Source organism: Ostrinia nubilalis, chromosome 10 (assembly GCF_963855985.1).
Source record: "Ostrinia nubilalis chromosome 10, ilOstNubi1.1, whole genome shotgun sequence".
Lineage (NCBI taxonomy): Eukaryota > Metazoa > Arthropoda > Insecta > Lepidoptera > Crambidae > Ostrinia > Ostrinia nubilalis.
The window spans coordinates 1,932,898-1,953,017 of NC_087097.1; the positions used below are offsets into that span (position 1 = coordinate 1,932,898).

At 36.8% G+C, this 20,120-nt stretch overlaps 1 protein-coding gene across 1 annotated transcript; it reads right to left on the reverse strand.

Moving 5' to 3' along the window:
- Positions 1-10,622: 10,622 nt before the first annotated feature.
- Positions 10,623-18,414, reverse strand: LOC135075372 (uncharacterized). Its single transcript, XM_063969817.1, has 10 exons — positions 18,391-18,414; positions 17,726-17,839; positions 15,300-15,431; positions 14,513-14,660; positions 14,104-14,304; positions 13,085-13,233; positions 12,633-12,760; positions 12,178-12,328; positions 11,468-11,563; positions 10,623-10,910 (listed from the first exon to the last, which is right to left on the reverse strand). Exons 1-10 carry the CDS (start codon positions 18,412-18,414, stop codon positions 10,704-10,706), a joined length of 1,350 nt encoding a protein of 449 aa, XP_063825887.1. The 3' UTR covers positions 10,623-10,703.
- Between the last annotated feature and the right edge of the window lie 1,706 nt (positions 18,415-20,120).

Consider the following 20,120-nt stretch of genomic DNA (forward strand, 5'->3'; position numbering starts at 1 on the left):
ATGACAACCGGGATGCAAAATGTCCACTTCTCGAAATTACAACTTCTTAAAATGTCAACTTCGCTAAAAGACAACTTCTCATAATACCTAATATTGTCTATTTCGGATATTTCGATGATTTGTGGACATTTTGCGTCTCGGTTGTCATTTTTAGAAGTTGTCATTTTAATGACTAAGCCGTCTTACCTACCCAAAGTACCTACTGACAGCCCTACAAGCCTGACCAATTTAGTTCCTTGCCCTATATTTAGCGCGGTAGGAAGGACAGAGCCGTGGGCTTGCCCAGATACGTCTAAATAGCTAAATCTATTCATGTAAACACTTAGTCACTTGCGCTAGTTACCGACTGCCGCGGCCGTACGTTTTTTAGCAGTGACTCTACCCTAAACAATCTGAGAGATTATTTACTGGTTTGGTACATTTCAGCTCAGCAAAAATTTTGTTGTAATAAAATGTGGCTAGAGTTTTGGACGTTATAATCATACCGATTAAAAATTTACGCAAGTTAGCTATGATCACTCATTGTATGTACCCTTCAAGCCCCGAGAATCAGGACACAATAAAAATCAATTTTTACTCGGTCTTATGCGACCGCTTGGGGTGTTGGGAAAAGCACTTAAATATAAAGGAAAATACAACTGAAAATACATATTTCATTACATTTAATGAAAATGAATAGTAATGTAACAACTAAATGTTTAATTAATAGAAGATGTAATATTACATAGAAACAAGCTTGCAATTCATAATTAAAACACTAATTTTCAAGACATTAAATTACTTAGCGTGCATTTATAATTAAATTATACACTTTTGACGTCGCGAAAAAACATAAAACGAAAATATTTCATTAAACACATTTCAGAATGTGTTGGGACGAGTATTCGTCTTCCAATTTGCCACGTAACGCTCCCGAAAAACATTTCTCACCGCGCTCGAACCAGGAAACGTTCGACTCACGCGCAGCCAACTCGGGAGCTTAGCGCGCGATTACATTTGCGATTCGTAGAACAAATAAAATGCTAAGTCAGTTCGTTCGTTCGTTTCAGCCAAATGACGTCCACTGCTGGACAAAGACAAGGATTTCCATAACAACCGGTCCTGCACTGCCGCATCTAGGTTCTTCCCGCGACCTTCACCAGATTGTCGGTCCACCTAGTGGGGGGCCTGCCCATTCTACGTCTACCAGCCCGTGGTCGACTCGAGAACTTTTCTGCCCCAACGGCCATCGTCTCTACAAGCTATGTGCCCCGCCCACTGCCTCTTGATTTTAGCAATTCTGCGGGCTATATCGGTCACTTTGGCTTTCCTAAGTCATATCTTCAGGGAGTTTTGAATATCAGGGCAACTTTAAACCGTAAAAAAATATATGGATTTATTGAACGCTGAAAAGATTACTGCCTCAGGTGGGATTCAGCCTACCTTATTTTACATTCCATTGTTTGGGCCTATGTAAATGACTTTATTTCATTCATTAGTGACATAGCGTAAAGACACATTTACTTACTATTGCACAAAATAAAATTGATTACACATAACTTCAAAATAAGCTTTGTAATGCACTACTTTCTTTTCAAGTTAATGATACTCGTAAGTAACAGCAACATTTTTAAAATTTTAGATGCAACAGTGAACAGTTTTTCATGCATTCATTCACATAATTCTCACTCGTGAAAACTAGAGCTTGTGGATAGTTTTTTTTCTTGGACATTTTACAAAACATATCGCTACTTTTTACCGACGAGTGTTACTAGTAGAATTTCATTTAAATATTTTTATTTTTCTTGTATTACGAGACCACCTGGATGAAGATTTTTTTTTATTGTTGTGACATAAGGAATTTTAAGCTGTCTCAAGGAAATTTTCGGCGAAATCGCGTGCAATGAATCAGAGGTGCGCACGCGCTATTTACGTCTCGGCTCCACAAGAATACGCCCAGATTTATCTTTATGATGTGTTAAAATTAAACTCGATGCAGTAATCACTTAAGAATCGCATTGTGAGTGCGATGCGCTGCCATGCGTCAGAATACATAAATCTATGTCACAGAATAGAACTAGCACAGGCTACAAGGATAGAGCCTTACTGAGTAGTTTCCTGCGATAGTGGAGTGGTGGGTGTCTCTTTGCTACGTCAAATGTCTGGGAGACTTTAGATGTGCTTCATTGTGCTTACCATGAGTTTACGTTAGGTGCTCGCTAGCGAGTGCGTCAAAAAATTATATAGGATTTTGATTCTTGAAAGTAGCCGCTAGGGGCGCTGTACCATCTATAAGTTTTTTTGCGAAGTCGCTAGCGAGCACGCCTAACGTAAACCCATGGTAAGCACACTGATGCTTCAGATGAATACCCTGACAGCTCTGTAGTCGACACATGCCACTCCGCCCGCACCTCATCACTTCACTTAGTTAACCATGGATTTTACGAGTATCTTTATAGGTTTACAATGTCAATTGATTTGAATAATTACCAGTTTCTATTGCCGCGAACCAAATTACGATCAGTGTTAAACTATGTTTGTAGTTTTAATATTTATAAAGTCATTATTATAGCATACTTTAAATCTATTTAACTTATTAATTTCTGACGCAACAAAGTCAAAGAATAAATTTAAGATAAACAAGTCCTTAAATTGTATATTAGAATGCAGAAAATTTAATTACTATAATAATTACGAATAAAAATAGGTTGATCACCAATTATTAGTCTCGTCAAATAAATAGGCTGTCACTTATTTAGGTTATCGACATGGTTCGATAGTGAGTAATACGTCGGTTTATACCACAGTGCAGAGGAAAAGCGGATAACTACTATTATTAATGCGAAACTAATTTAAATTCAGACACTTTATTGTTATGTAGGCCCCTTTCAGGACATTAATACACGTCCCAAATCTACAATGCCCTATTGCTTGCCACATCGGGACACATAATGTCCTGCCCTGTGTGCCCAAACAACTGTATGCAGGAAGATTTAATGAAGGGTACTGACAACGCCATCCTTGTGGCGGAGTTTTGGGTTAACGCTGTGTAGGTTTGTTGTCGACACTACAAGAAGAAGAAGATAGTAATGTATTCCATAAATAATGTAGAGCGAATATTGAACCAGTCCAAGGTTAAATTTTTATAGGGAAATAGGATGGGAGGTAAAATATTTCCTCTTTCTCTTGTGACAAACGAGTGATAAAAGCTCCTTTGGCCGTGGCCTTTGTCACCGTGGGCCACGGCATATGCACTGGGGTCCCGTTGCAGTGGGCATCTTGTTGGTGAATGGGTGGCACTGCTCAGTTTACTCTTGTTTTTATTTTTCTTCTTCTTCCATTATTATGTGCCAGTGTCATGTCTATGTAATTGCCTGTATTTGTGTGATGTCCATTGTAATAAATGTATCGTTCTTTCATTCTTTTACCCGCAGCTCCATGGGTTTTTTTTTCTCGAAACCATCATTATGTTTTCCATAACGAAATGAAACTCAAGTTGTTCCTTATAAAATTACCTTCAACTTTACATAATTTAGAGTTTAGAGCAGTGTTTTTCAACCTTTTTCATGACACGACCCCCCCTAGTATGAAAAAATATTTGGCGACCCCCCGACCGTTCGCTTTTTTTTCATGCATTTTATAATGTTACAAAGATGTTTGTAGGGATCGAATACTTCAATCCATACAACATTTTAATGCATTTTTATATTAGAGTTCGGATAAATCTGTCTTTATAACTAATGTTTTTTACTGAGGTAGTTTTTACAACCTCTCGCGACCCCTCTATAGAGGCGCCCCCCAGGGGGTCGCGACCCACAGGTTGAAAAACACTGGTTTAGAGCATCAAAAGTTTTTTTATTACGCCTCGCTCATACACTAAGCCCGCACCGTGTCTCGGTATGCGTCAAAGCAATGCAACTGCAGGCACCTGCCAAGAGTGCAATTGATGCAAATAGATCGCTATAGCAGAGCAAACCCGGTGACTAATGGCTGTATTACAATTTATTATTATTGATTTCGACCTAGTGTGGATGAACCTTTAAGGTCAAGTCCTTAGCTATGAAACTGTTTATATGCGCGTTAACAGATTGTCATTCACATAAAAGAATAAAAATTTTATCATTAAATAACTGCTTATGACTGGCTTGGTGGTTTGCGTGCAGAACTACGAAGCTAGGTAATCTAGACCTGGTGTAGGGTTCATATCCCACAGGAGACAAATGCTAATATGATGAGTAGTTAAGGTACGAGCGTACGCATGCGCACGAGTATAACTGGCATTATCTATAAACGTTTGTTGTCCATATTTATTATTGACTAATTGACTCGACAGTTTTGACAAAACAGGGCCTAAGTAGGTAAGTAGGAATAAAATGTTTGACTTTGACTTGAAATTGACTTGAATTCTCGGGCTTAAAGATAGGGCCCCAGCTTTGATTAGTTTATGGCGAGATTTGATGATAGTTAAGCCGGTCTATTTCTTTACTAGTTACACACAACTTCAGCCATGCCCTTGACATTGGCCTTCAATAAAGCAATAGTGACCAAGATTCCAATTAGTAAATGCTTCTGTGATTTACGATCTTCACTTTAAAATATAGATAACCATAATAATATTATCCATCGACCTTCACCATCAAGAAGTATCTACGTCTAGACTTCCATCCACTATAGAAGATCAAAGCGTATGACGTAAGAGCGTAAATCTTTCTACGGACTGACGTGTGGACTGCGAATAATATTGAGACTTAATTTATTTAGCTATACAAGGAGCTTTTACGAATTTACAGATCTTTCCAGCGAGAACTACGCCTCTAGCAATCGTTCGTTTCATCCAAATGACATCCACTGCTGGACAAAGGCCTCTTCCAAGGAGATCCATAGCGAACGGTCCTGCGCTCCCCGCATCCAGGTACTTCCCGCGACCTTCAACACTAGCTATAGCTATACAAACTCATTTTTTTAAATGTAGGTACTGTAGCGGATAATTCTGTGGGTCATTAGATTTTAGTTTTCCTGGGGTTTGCTTGGCTGGAAAATATTGCTCTCTAACGATAAAACCACCTAAATTTGTGCGTGCCTCCATTCAGTAACTTATATTATGAAACCTTACGCTGAAAAGCTGGCGGTCGATTTTTATAAGATATAAATATCTGAAATTCCTGAACAAAACGCGGCAAAGAAAACAACGATCGTAAATCTTCGGTTTCCAATCTCTCCACGTGAAACAACGTTGAACGGTACGGAGCTTGGGATGATTTTATGCCTATAGGTAAATTAAATCACTATAAAATAGTGTTTTAGTGTTCTATTTACATTATTTCTTCCGGTACTGTAAATGTAGTTTTGTATTAGTATTTCAATACAAATGGAATTTAAGAAAGTTGACGCCTTAAATGAAAAGCTCTTTTGTATGTAAATGGAAAAGTTATACTCAATACTCAATAGTTTATTGCTTCCATAATGTTTACAAAAGGTGTTATTGGTAAGGTAAGATACAATTTATTATGGACCCTGTCGGGCACTGCATTTTAGGAGAGAGGAAGTAGTAATTATCAAATTTATTTTTAATCTGTTTTATTATTATTATACTTATTTAATATTTATTATTCATTATACTTATATTTATATTTTCATCTAAATTATTGCACTTAGGGCTATTTTTTTTGGCAGGATTTAGTTTTGGTATGTTATGTATATTATATCCTATTATATTAAAATTTATATACTTAGCATATTTATTTATTATTGTATTTACTTATTATTGTATACCTGGTATATTTATTTATTTAAAATTTATAGCATTTGAGGTTTATTTATTGCACATTATATTATATTTTACCATACATACTTAGTTGCATTTTTATTAGAACTTGTCTTCTAAGTATTCTTTAATGTTGTAATAGCTTTTATTAATAAGGAAGAGTTTTAATTTCTTAACAAAGATATTCAGTTTTGTTTCGGTTTTGAGAAAATTGGGTAGCTTATTAAATATTTTTATAGACATTACCAACGGACCGGAAGAAAACATTGACATTTTGGAATAAGGTAAGTTTAATTTATTTCTGTGTCTAAGTTGATGGGTGGTTTGGACATGTTCTCTTTTAGTGTAGAATTCAGGGTATTTAAAGACAAATTTACATATTTCTAAGATGTAGATACACGGTAAAGTTAAAATTTTAAGTGTTCTAAAATGTGGTTTGCAAGTGTCCGTCTGTTCTATATTTACAAGTATTCTAATTAATTTCTTTTGTAGAGTAAAAATTGTAGGTGCGTCAGTGCTATTTCCCCATAATATAATTCCATAGGAGAGCCATGAATGGGCATATGCATAGTAGGTGGTTAATGCTGTGGATAAGTCTGTGGTCTTTTTAATTTCACGGAGGGCATATGAGAAACTGGATATTTTTGCTCTTACTTTTTTTATATGGGGTTTCCAACTAAGATGAGTGTCTATTGTTAATCCGAGCAATGTAAACTCGTTAACTACCTCCAACTGAGCCCCTTCAAAGGTGAAGTTTATATTTATAGGTGGCTTTTGATGTGGATGGAAAGACATTAATTTAGTTTTCTTGAAATTAATTTCTAGATTGTGTTTTTGCAGCCAGTTTACTGTTGTGGTAAATACATTCTTCAGAGTTACATCTAGATTTAGGTTTGTTTTACATGGGAGGAGCAAGGATACATCGTCGGCAAATAGAACACTTGGTACCTGTATGTTTTTAGGCAGGTCGTTTATATATAAGAGAAAAAGTAAGCACCCAATAACACTTCCTTGAGGTATTGAGGCATTTAGATATTTATTATTAGAACGAATTTTTCCTATTGTGTTAGTATTTTCATCAAAAACTTCTATTTCTACTATTTGTTCCCTATTGGCTAGATATGACTTAAGCCATTCATAGGCTTTTCCGCGTATACCTATTCCATGTAGCTTATCCAATAGGATATTGAATCTAACTTTATCGTATGCCTTGGTCATGTCTAATAAAATTCCTATTGCATATTGTTTGCTATTGATGATGTCAAGTACTTTTTGAATATATTTATATACTGCAAGAGTTGTAGATCTATTTTTTCGAAACCCATTTTGGCAGTCGTCGAGTATTTTGTATTTTTCGCAAAAAGAATAAATACGATTGCACATGACTTTTTCAAAAATTTTTGAAGCAGTGGGTAGAAGCGCTATAGGGCGGTAATTATTAGGATCAAATTTTGAATTACTCTTATGAATCGGTTTTATTAGAGCCTGTTTCAGTTGGTCAGGTACAGTACTTTCATCGAATGATTGGTTTATTAATTTGAATAATGGCAAAGTTAGTTCATCTGCACAGTACTTAAAAAGGATAGGTGGAAGTTCGTCTAACCCGTGACTTTTTTTTGATTTTAGGCTTTTTAGGATCAAGTTGATTTCGCGAAGTTCTACAGGTCTAAGATACATGGTGTTTTCAATAGGTTGGAGCACTGGGACACCTGACGGTTCACTATTATTGGATGAGTGTGTGTTCTTGTTTCCAATAGAGGCAAAAAATGAATTAAAGTAGTCGGCGATCTGTTTTGGATTTGCCATAAGGTTGTTATCTATTTTTAGTTTTATATTTTGCTTTTCCTTTTTTGTTGTTTTATTAGTTCGTTCATTTATGATACTCCACATGCTTTTTACTTTATTATTAGATTTATTCATTACTAGCTGACCCGGCGAACTTCGTACCGCCTTAGCGTAGAGATTTTCTTAATATTTTTTTCCGTAAGAACCATCCTTGGACTTCCACAAACATTTAAAAAAAAGAATTATCGAAATCGGTTCAGCCGTTCACACGTGATGCCGTGACAACGCGAAACGGGTTTCATTTTTATATATATAGATAGATTCTCTTATAGTGTATTTTTTTCGCTATTGTTACAGCACTTTTTAGTATTTTTTCGTATCGTTTATAATATTGTGTAATTATTGAGTTTTTGGTTTTTTGTACAAGTATTTTTAAAAGTCTTTTATTTTTACATGATGTTTTTATACCCGTTGTCAACCAGTACTTTTTAAATTTTGTTTTTAATTTTGTTTTACAAATAGGTATACTCTCGTTTAAAATATTTAGTAGTGTGTTATTAAATATATTATAATTTACATTTACATCTTGATTTATTGGAAGAAGTTCATGCCAGTTAATATTGGTTAATTGAGATTTAAATTGTAGCATGTTTTTCTCATTAAAATTTCTTTTGTTAGTGTACCAAGCTGTTGGTTTAATTTTTTGGGGTATATCTAAATGAATAACTGTTCCACTATGGTCTGAAAATCCCAGTTCCTCGACGGTTGTGAATAATTTTTTGTTATTAAAGTTTGTGAATATTAAATCCAAACATGTTGATGTACTAGCTGAGATACGTGTAGGATGTTTTATATGTTGTGTGAATTTGTATTCTAACATGAGGTCTAAAAATTGGTTTGTTTTCAGACTGTTATCTAATATATTTATATTAAAATCACCTCCTATTATCACATTTATTTTTGAGTATTTACTATTTATATATTTTAGAATTAGTTTTAGTTGGTTAAGAAAGACATCTTCCTCTCTTCTATTCCAATACATAGTTACTAGTAGTAAATTTTCGTTTAATAATTCACATGCACACACTTCTAAAACATACTCAATAGACATATTAGTGAGAGCAATTATTTCTTTATATTCAATATTTTCTTGCAGTAGGATACACACCCCACCACCAGTTCGTTTGGTTCTGGAGAATGAGGATGCTATTTTATAACCGGTAACATGCATATTTTCCAGCTTTTCAGGTGTTAGCCAGGACTCAGTTATACATATTGCATTGTATATTGGTTTTTGGTCTATAAAGGCTTCTAGTATATGTTTCTTGTTATAGAGACTCTGTATGTTTTGAAATAGCGTTTTAAATTGTAGATCTGTGGTTTCGAAATAAATTATTCTGAATGTTCTTGCTAGACTGTCCTGGTGGGTGTGTTTCTATAACATTTTTGCTCTTTATCTGGTAGTCTCTTGGTTCATTTATAATGTTGTAGTTATCTTGTTTAGGGCTCGTGTCTTGCTTTATTTCCATCTTTTTCCCGTCTACAAGTAGTTGGTTATTGCGGATTATTGCATGCATACCCTTTTTTCTTGCCTTAATCATCTCTTCCCGTAGTAAGTATCTTTCCTTTCTTGCGGTCTCGTCCAAAAATGTAGATATTGAGAGTCGGGTTCCTTTGAAGCAATGACTGTTATTAGTCACGTATTTCGCCATCCGCTTGCTCAGTAGCTCAATTACAAGTGGGCGGTTATTTTTACCGGTTCTTCCTATTCTGTACATATTTTCTATATATCCCATTAGGTTTACATTCATGGTTTCTTGGAATAATTCGATGAGTCTGTTATGCAGGTCGTGTTCAGGCTCTTTGTAATATTCGACGAAGCCGTAAAGTACAATTTTCTTAGTGTTTGTATCACAGCATTCCGTTCTGCTCGCAGGTAACATTCCCTTGGTTGATAAATTTTCTATTTCCTGTTTCAATTTTTCATTTTCCATTTGTAGTTTTTTTATCTTAGTGCTTATTAACTTTATCTCTTCATTTGTTTTCAAATTTAGTTCTGACAGTGTATTCGTTTTGTCGTTAACTTCTTCTCTTAATTTCGAAATTGCTTTTTGAATTTCAGATTGTATAGTATTTTTCAGCTCTGCGACTATTAATTGGTTATTTTCTTTCAGGTGTAATACTATTGTTTCGTTCAGGTTCTTCAACAAGGTGGTGTCTCTGTCATCTGTATTTAGTGTGTCTCCTAGCAGGCTTAGGTCATCTGAGTTTGCTGTGTCGTTTTTGGTGTTTTCTATTCGCTTCCTTATAGTGATATTGTTGTGTTCGGGCGATATTTGGTTAAAAACAGGCAAGTTTTCACTTGACGGAGGATTAAGTTCTTCAGGTGTACAATATGATCCCCGTAGTGGTGTATTTTGGTTGTCAGATTTGGGTACACTATTTTTACATGTTTGACATATCCATTGTGATTTTCGTTGTTTGTCCATCAGATTGAAAATTTTCTCATTTATGTTAGCACATTCTATATCGTATTTTTCGCTGCACTTACAGCATATCATAAAGAGTCTATTCGTTAGCTTACTTTTACATCCCGCACACATTCCATAGGGCGCCATTTTTTGCATATTATCAGCAAAAATAGCTAAATTCACAATCACAAAACACCTTGTTCACTTCGTATACCGTTACCGGTGCAGCGTAAAAAGCGCTTTATGGTCGTAGCGTGCGCTTTAATAGGTCAAGGGCAATGGCCGCCGGTCTTATTTTTCCACGAAATTCTTCAATTTTGCTGGATATTACTTCACTAATTTGCTTCACTCAAATACTTATTCTGTTGAGGATTTTATTAGCTGACTAATGGTGTACGGCACTTTAGTATATCTACGTTTACTTTTTTCACTCGAAACTATGTTTTGAATACGGAGCAAAACAAAACGCGTATTTACTTGTGCGGGGCGCCCCCCTCTCCTTGTTGTACGCCTTATTAGGCAATAAAAGAATATAGTGCAATGCATTGGCTATAATTTATTTTCATTAATTACATTACATTATTTGATTATTAGAAAACTTAAATTAAATGCGTAGAATTGTTTGTTCGTCATAATATAGTCACAGATAATAATATAATACTAGTATAGTGAACTGCTTACACTTGCTAAATAAATACAATCTTCTAATTGTATAAATTCTTCCAATTAATAGTTTTGCAATAATCATACATTTCTTTTTTCTTGTAGATGTCTTCAGAGGCAGGAGTCATAGTTGGTACCTGGACGTCTTCCCTGGTCTTCGGAGTCTGGAAGTAAGGCTTGATGATGGAATTCCAGATCTTCCCGAAGATCGACATGAGGCCGATCACGGAGAGGCCTAGAAGAAAGCCCTGGGAATGGAAAAATAAAGGTAAGATTAGTTAAATAGGCAGGTACAGACGATGGCACATCAAGGTCAACACTGAAGTGTCTTATTTAGTAGTAATAAGATGCTATTTTGATTTGATTTGATATTTAAAATCTGCCGCGCGGCCGCCCGCGACTTCGTACGCGTGGATCCCGTTTTACCCCCTTAGGAGTGGAGTTTCGTAAAATCCTTTGTTAGTGAGCACCTACTTTCTAAAAGACAAACTTTGAGACTCCTAGCTCTTGTTACTATGGTTGTAGTTTCTGAGAATTCGTGATGAGTGAGTAAGTCAGTCAGTCAATCAGTGACCTTTCACTTTTTTATAAATATAAATGTGCTATCGACTGTACATGTACAATGCTGCCAAGTGTTGATGTATTAGAACAATATTATCTTTTGACAATCTCCTTCTTATATCTTGTAAACTATGTACAGGCTGATGTGCTCTCCACTATGCAATGCTGTGTCACCTAGTGTTTTTATAGCATTTACTTTTGATAAACTATGATCCTGCTTGGGAGTACTATAGTTCATACTTACTACACTGCCTCCAAGGTCCGACAGAAACAGATTCCAATCGTAGTTATACCGTTCTTCATAAACTGACACCATCATGTTGTTGAAGTACACGAAAAGCTGCAAAATAGAATTTTTATTCGTATAAACATAAATAACCTCCCCCACCGGTCTGGCCAGCGTAGGGAGTGGCAAAATCCTCCTTTTTTTGTCTCTGGTGCATTAGAGAGGGTCGTGCTCCTGCTGTGGAGACTAAATGACCTGATGATAGAATCAGACTGAAAGTTAGTGCGACTTGCCTGGAGCCAAAATTTTCATTTGATAGGTCGTTGTTTCAAGCTTTGTCCACATGAGGCATTATAATCCTTCTTTAAAGTTATCTTAAGCATGAATGATAGAATGTCAAACCTGGGCTAGACGTTAGAATAGATTTGCGCTAGCGCAGCGCTAAAAAAATCAGCAATATTGAAAATAAGGGACTAAGTAACGCCCGTATTCACAAACATTACTATGAGGTCTCACAGTGCGTGTGCACGCACAAGGTGACACACGAATTAATCACAGAGCTCTATTCACCTCTGTGCGTTCGATTTGCTGCTTCACTTAAGCAAGTATCGTTTGTGAATACGGGCGTATAAGTAGGTAATCGTCAGTAAATTGCCCAGTGCTTATTAATGAAATTACGTCACCGTTACGTTAACAAAAACAAAACACAACTGAATAAACTTTGTTACCTGAGTCTGAAATTCAGAGCCGCCAGTTTTGCTGGTCCACTTGTTCTCTATCATGTCCCATTCTAGCATGTGACGGTCTGTCACGAAGCCGTTGTATAGGTACGAAGTGCAGTATCGGGGACAGCTGCTACAGTTGTGCGCTTGGTACCGTCTGAAGAAGGCGAGGGAAGATCACAAGTTAAAAAGTTCATACTAGTTGTTCTTTCGCATTTTGGGAGACTGCAAAGATTTTAATGAAGACATAGGTACTTCTTTTTGTGAGCATATTTGCAACAGCATAGTTTGGTTATTTTGAAATAGCATTCGACCACAAATTCCTACACAAAACTTAACTCTTTGTGAGCAGTTTATGATTATGATTCTTAAAGTACCTCACGTTCGTATCATTCAGGTCTGAAAAGGACTTGGTTTTTTTCGTGGTGGTGTAGATTTATAACTTGCCAAATAGTACTTACAGCGTGTAAGCAACGATCAGGTCCCTCATTGACTGAAAGTTGTCACAAGCTGGTAAGTCACTCTTCATCCACGGCCCTGAACACCCCGCTATTTGGCCCACTTCATCCCATACATATTTTGTCGTGCACTGAAAAATCACATGAAAGAGAATGGGAAAACTCGGTGGTGATAAACAAAATTATAAAAATACGAGTACTTTAGTAAATTAGTAAGTTATTAACAGTACAATTTTAAACGCCGCTTCATCATAACATAACCACTTCCATTCCATATATGGCAGGCCACTGCTGGACGCAAACCTCCTCAGAGGAGCACAGTATCACTAAATATTTTGTGACAGTATCCTGCTTTTTCATCCAGAGTTGGCTATTTTGTTAAGATTGTCACCTTGTCAGTCCATCGGGCAGGAGGATGTTCTTTAAACGTATGTTGAAGGTAGAATAGTACTTACAGTGTTAGCACTATAGCTGTCTTCGCTAGCGCAGGGCTCACTGTCATCACTGATCATGACGTACTTGTTCACGGACAACTTCACGTCTATGGTCTCTCCCACCTTGCAGTACAAGTAGTCTATGAGACCCCCGTTGTACACTGCTACTTCTATAAGGAAAATATAATTATTCCCTTTGTAACTAGTACCGAAAAGAAGTAAATGACATTCTGGTGATGTATTTCGAACAAACCCTATAAATAAATAAACTTAAAGTCTGTTCGCCGAGAGTTGATAAAAAAAACTAATTATTTTTGTCGATATAATGAAAAAGTTGGTAGATTATTTGGCCTGGCCTTTTTTTTTGGCCTGGATTCTCAGCTCGGTTACAATTTAATTTTGGACTACCATTTATAAGAATGTTCTAAAAATACCAATTATCTACCAAAATCTACTAAACGATTTCGCACTACTAAATCATCGTTCTCTTTGCCTCAAATCTACCAAAAAAGTAGAAATCTACTAAAAGTGGTCACGCTGTGGCCGCCGCCGCCCGCCGGCCGGGGTGCTTGACGACAGCTGCGTGGCTCGTACCATGGTACTCAGTGCGCGTTGTGACAAACGACGCCCGCCATACAGAATGCGATAATTAAGCAACAGTCGCTATTGCTAGTCATTTCATAATATTTATCAACTCTCGGCGAACAGACTTTAGTCATGTTGGCAGGCTTCCCACTCTGTGGACCAACTAACTGGTGCAGATCGCGGGAAGCGCCTGGATGTGGAATCAGTGTCGTTGTAAAAATCCTTGGGTCTTTGTGGAGACCAGTAGTAGACGTCCTTCGGCTAAAATGATGATGATGATGTATCCATATTACCTGTGTACTGTTCTCTCGAATAATGGATCTAGGCGTGGTACCCTGGCGGACGAAAACTGACAAATCGCGTCCTTGGAGTTGTACTGCAGGGTGATGGAAAGCCCTGTCTCCCTCGTTCAAGCTGATAATTTTACATCCATATTCTAAGAAGAGCAATCTTACCTGTGTATGGTTCCCTCGAGTAATGGATGTAGGCGTGGTACCCTGGCGGGTGAATGCTGACCGATGTAGCCGCGTCCTTGGAATCATACTGAAGCGTGATGGAGAGCCCTGTTTCCCTTGTCGCTCTGGTGCTGAGGATCTTGGGAGTGAGGGTGTAGCAGCGACCGAACATGAACCCTATGGTTTCTTTCACTTCTACGTCTGAATAGTACAAAAAATAAGTCAATTATTCATAGTTTGATAAAGTTTATTCATGAGCTAAAGAGAAAGTCATTGATGTGACTATTGTTTAAAGATATGTAGTATTTACTGTAAAATAAAAGAGAGACTGCGTAAAACTGATATGTACAATAGATGGAAACAGTCGCTTTATCAATACTTGTCTGTAAATGGTCACATCATTCCTTACTGTGCATTTCTCCATTCAACCCGTACTGCGCAAAGAATTCCTCAGGTTCATACGTGATGTCCTTCCAAAGTTTGTCCAGGGGAACGGCAGAGAAGTTGAAATTACGCCACGCGCTTGTGAGCACAGGGTGAGTTATTAGGCCATACTCCTAAAATTAAGAAAACTAGAATATAATAGATCACTCTTCATCATCACTTGCCAACAGAGGAGTTGCAGACTAAGTTCTTGCAACTCACGAAGGCGAGTGAGTTTTACTTGTATGTGTGCGTGTACTCGTACATACCGATATGACGATAGTGGAATGTCTATCAAAATTTTTGAAAAAACGAATAGTAGCGAGCCACCACACATGTAAAGCTCACTCGCCTTCGTGAATTGCAACAACTAAGAGCTTCCTCGTTGTGGTTAAAAATTAATTTACTTGATCTAAAATGAGTGTTGTCTCTGGTAAAATACTAGTCTTCTTCCTGCAGTCAAGGTTAAAACTTGATGATGATGATGATGATGGAATATGGTAAAACAAGATAGACGGAATTTCGGAAATTAATGGAAATTACCTTAGTTACATAACAGTTAAATGTTCTGAGCGATTGATTTTTGAGACAAATGAATTACTTAAGTATGTAATTCTTCTTCTTCTTCGCTACACTCTTGCCAAAGTGGTCTTGGTCGTCACACCCGATCTGGTGGCAAACCTCACAATCCGTCGCCATTCCTCCCACACTGCAGCTTTCTTGTGCACTCTTACGAGTATGTACTATTTGCTTCTAAAATAGAGTTGACTTACCAGCATTCTATCAAATTTATAAGGAGGCTCCCTGCAGAAAGTGATGCTGGGGTAAACGAGGGTTCTGTTGAAGTCGAAGTGGGTGTACGTCGTTATCGGTATGTCAATTAGCTTGTTGATGCAAGTCACTATCTGTTAAATCAAATTAAATGGTTAGAAATCAGCACTTTTGTCTACTATACAGGAGCCTATTGATCCCAAATCAAAAGAATGGTAAAGTAAAAGCGTTCATCGTATCCTAATAATTTGTGCCAATAACTTAACTGACTGATTATGTAAGTACCTAATTTAATGTGCAGTAGACGTTTTTAATGCTGGAAGGTGCCTTCCCAGCAATAACCAACTAAATTGTACCGTTTTCTTTGTTGAATGACTTTTCTTTTTCAGTTGTATGTGGTGTGCAATGACCTCCATCTATACGTATCTATCTGATATAAGCCCTCCAATTTATTCAATCTTACTTTGCGTTTAATACTCGTATAATACGAGTATAGATCGTTCCAGCCACGAAGACGCGGCCCACCAATTTCAATCCGAGCGTCATTATTGTTCTCAATGATAATTTAGCGTGTACCGATAACACTCAAAACCTTCCTTGGCGGAAGAATGGTGAGGCGCATCTTCGTGGATGGAACGATCTATATTTTTTATAAAAATCTTCAAAATTAGAAATTATTAATTATAGGCCCATCTCAATTTTAAATACACTAAGTAAACTCCTTGAAAGAATTGTATACAACAGTATTTACTCTACAGTTACAAGTGGTATATCACACCATCAGCATGGTTTCTTGAGGCGTAAATCTACCACCTCAAATCTGGCTGAATTCTGCAGCTATGTGCTGAGCGGTATGGAGAGCGCCGGTCAGGTTGACGTGATCTACACCGATTTTGAAAAAGCTTTCGATCGGGTGGATCACGTCATCCTACTCAGCAAACTATTCGAATTAGGAATCCGTGAGGATTTGCTCAGGTGGGTTAAATCTTACCTAACGAACAGGTCTCAAGCAGTTGTGGTGGGTGGTTTTAAGTCTGACTTTGTTCAGGTTCCATCCGGTGTACCGCAGGGTTCGCATCTTGGCCCTTTATTTTACTGTGCGTATGTGTACGACATTAATAAGTGTTTTCAAAATTCCAATCACCTGCTTTACGCTGACGATAAAAAGGTTTTTACGAGGGTATCGTCAATTAATGACTGCATACAGATGCAAAGCGATTTGAATAGACTACAGGAATACTATAATGATAATAAAATCACAGTCAACATCAGCAAGTGCCAATGCATTAGCTTCAGCCGTAAAAAGGAAACTTTGACATACCCATACAGCTTTAATGACATGATAATAGAGAGAACTTCCATTGTTAGAGACTTGGGCATTTATCTTGACTCAAAAATGTTGTTCAAACAGCACATAGATTACATAGTTAATAAAGCTTTCCGTAATCTGGGCTTCACAATGCGAATTTGTAAGGCGTTTAAAAACCCTCAAAGTTTGAAATCTGTATATTACGCATACTGTCGTAGCATCTTGGAATACGCTAGTCCCATCTGGTCTCCTCAATACGCTAAATATAAAACTAGTCTTGAAAAAGTTCAGAAATTGTTCGTTAACCACCTAAACTTTAAGCAATCACGGCGTCGCGAGGGCTATGTAAAAGACTGTGGCCATTTCAATCTATTACCTCTTGAATCTCGACGCGACATTATTGACATGTGCCTACTGTACGACATTCTGCAAGGCAATCTAGACTCACCCAATCTTCTATCGATGATCAGCTTCTGTACACCTAAATTTCGGACTAGACACACCCCGCTGTTGGCCATACCCAAGCATCGTACCAACTATTCCCAGAACAGTGTTATGACTCGTTTGCATAAAACATACAACTCTAAGTATAAACACATTGATTTCTTTAATGTGAGTAAGAGTACACTGAAGAAGGAAATGAGACATATTATTCTACAAGTTAATGCGCCGGGTTCCTAGAAAACCTAATATACCTATCTATGTGTTCTGACCACACGGTGCATCTTATACCTACCTAACTCAGTGATCACGTTATTGTGGGATATAAATATATATAAATAGGGACATTTAAGGTCTGCCTAATTAATATTTAATTGTTTTGATGTCTTAAGGGTTGTAATAATTTACCCAAATTTACTTATATTTAAATTTAATTACACTAAGATTGTATAACCTGAGCGCTGCATGTTCAATCATGATTATTATTTTTAGGCATGGTTGAGGATGCAGCGCTTATTGGTACTCATTACCTGATAAAATGTAATAATGTACGAACTAATTTAAACAGCTAGGAAACTCTTTAATTGGCTTAGATTTAATGCTCATCAAACTAACATGAATATTGTAAAACAGCTGTTGAGTTTCTAAATAAATAAATAAATAAATAAACTTTCTTACCTGTTGTATGACGACCCCGACGCACACGATCACCACCAGCGTCTTTATGAGGTTGGATCCTTTCAAGCAGTTCACGCATTTGCCCTTTATGGAGCCTGCTGGCTCCTCAACTTGCTATAAAAATTGAGCTACTAGTAATATTAAACCAGATGCTTGCTTTTCCATCAGATATGAAAAAGAGCATTGTTACATTTTAGCTTTGGCTTCTTCAGTGTATAATAGAAGAAGCACTGTTCATATTTTATCTTTGACCCAGATAAAATAAATATAAACAGTACTTCTTCACGTAGAGGTTTTGATTCACTATTTCTCTATTTCTACTCAAAATTCATTTTCAATTACTCATGGACATGACAATAATTTTAAGTCAATTTGTACTAAGAGCTTGTGGATTTTGAAATAAAATAACGACTATTTTAATTGATCTATTTTCGTGGATAACGGTGCTGGTTGTGCATTTATTTAAGATATATCTGTAAGACTTTTTGTAAAACCGTTTGTACAATTGTTTGTTGTCCCTAATAAAATAAAATGACAAATCATGTTTGTCTCAATCAAATCACTTCTCTGATTTATTTTTATGCTAAGTCCTAAAATTAGGATATACGTCTTCATTTTAACCTTTCTCTGTTTGTAACATAACAATTAAATTAACCTTATCTTACCTTACTTTCCGGAAACACAGTCATTTTCGCACTCTAATTCATTTTGTACACACTCATCATAGTAACCATGTAACGTATGTGTGACCAGTGTCACTTTTATAAATTGTATGTCCAAAACTGATAGAGGTTGAAGACAAATTTATAGGGGCCACATATCGTTTAATGATAAAAAATGATACGGGATATATTAGTACCTTCTACCTGTATTTCAAACAGGACAAGCATAATGGCAATTTACTAATAAATAGATTTAGACGTACGCTTGCACAAAATAAAAGTATGTGTTGAATATTCATTTAAGATGTAATTTATTTATTCATTTGTTTATTTATTTAGGACAACCAACAAGACAGACAAGTACAAGCAGAGGGGTACATATTTTTTCTAAGGACTAATTTATTGATCGTAATAGAACATTCATCATCATCATCATTTCAGCCATAGGACGTCCACTGCTGAACATAGGCCTCCCCCAATTCTTTCCATGTTGATCGATTGGTAGCGGCTTGCGTCTAGCGCTTCCCTGCTACCTTTACGATGTCGTCGGTCCACCTTGTAGGTGGACGTCCCACGCTGCGTTTTCCGATACGCGGCCTCCATTCCAGAACCTTGCTGCCCCATCGGCCGTCAGTTCTGCGTACTATGTGCCCTGCCCATTGCCACTTCAACTTGCTAATCCGTCGGGCTATGTCAGCGACTTTAGTTCGAATAGAACATTGCCCACATGCTTATTGTGGAAGATTGTCGTTATTTTTTTTTATGCAAGACAAGGCAGGTATTTGACCGCAATCACACCTGGTGTTAAGTGTGATGCAGTCTAGGATGGTAGGTACATATCTGCCCTGTAAGTGCCTATTCACTCTCACCTTCAAAAGGCCCGGATTATAGTGTTCAGGAAAGACACCAGAAGGCAACGAATTCTAGTCCCTAGCTGTTCGCAGATGCCAAAATTTTATGTAGACCTATAATCATATCATAATATGGATTCGATTCTTTGTTATAATAATCTCGATCTAGGCTATTTAAGTGCAATAATGTTGAAATACTTACTCGTAGATTAGTTTTAATATTAGAAATGATTTTGGAAAGTGAACCAGTGGACTAAATCCATCAAGGAGAATGGCAGATACACATGTTCTGTTTCTGCCGTGTAATTTTGTTAATGAATCAGCTAGCTATCTCATCGGCCACTTCAAAGGCTATCGGGGATTTGTCCATGGACATTTTGACACTTCTTATTATGTATATGACTGTATCGATTTGATCCATCGATGGAGACGAAAGAGCTATAAATAACCATGGAAATTAATTCAACAATTAATTTAGAACATCAGCTCCACTTGAAATCAACTGAATGAAAATTACCCAAAATGTGGTGGTGCAGTTATAAGAATATCATGTGCTTTTGCACAGTTTTAGTCTAAACAGGCTTAAAATAGTCTAATTTAGGATAACATTTCATATTCAACTATTTATTTAGTAATCTAAAAAGTTTTTATGTAGGTATCATTGTAACTTGTAAGGTGAACATTGCAATGGATTAAACTAGCGACATCTATGCCCATTGGTAAGCGGTTGTTTCAGAGTATTTTTGCGTTGACTCTATTACAAACGACTTACGAAAGATGACGCTACTCTACATTAAAAGTATCGAATACAAATCTTTTTTAATAAAGTACCAATATGACTTTAACCCAATCTCTACAATCTCCCTAACAATAAAGATCTAA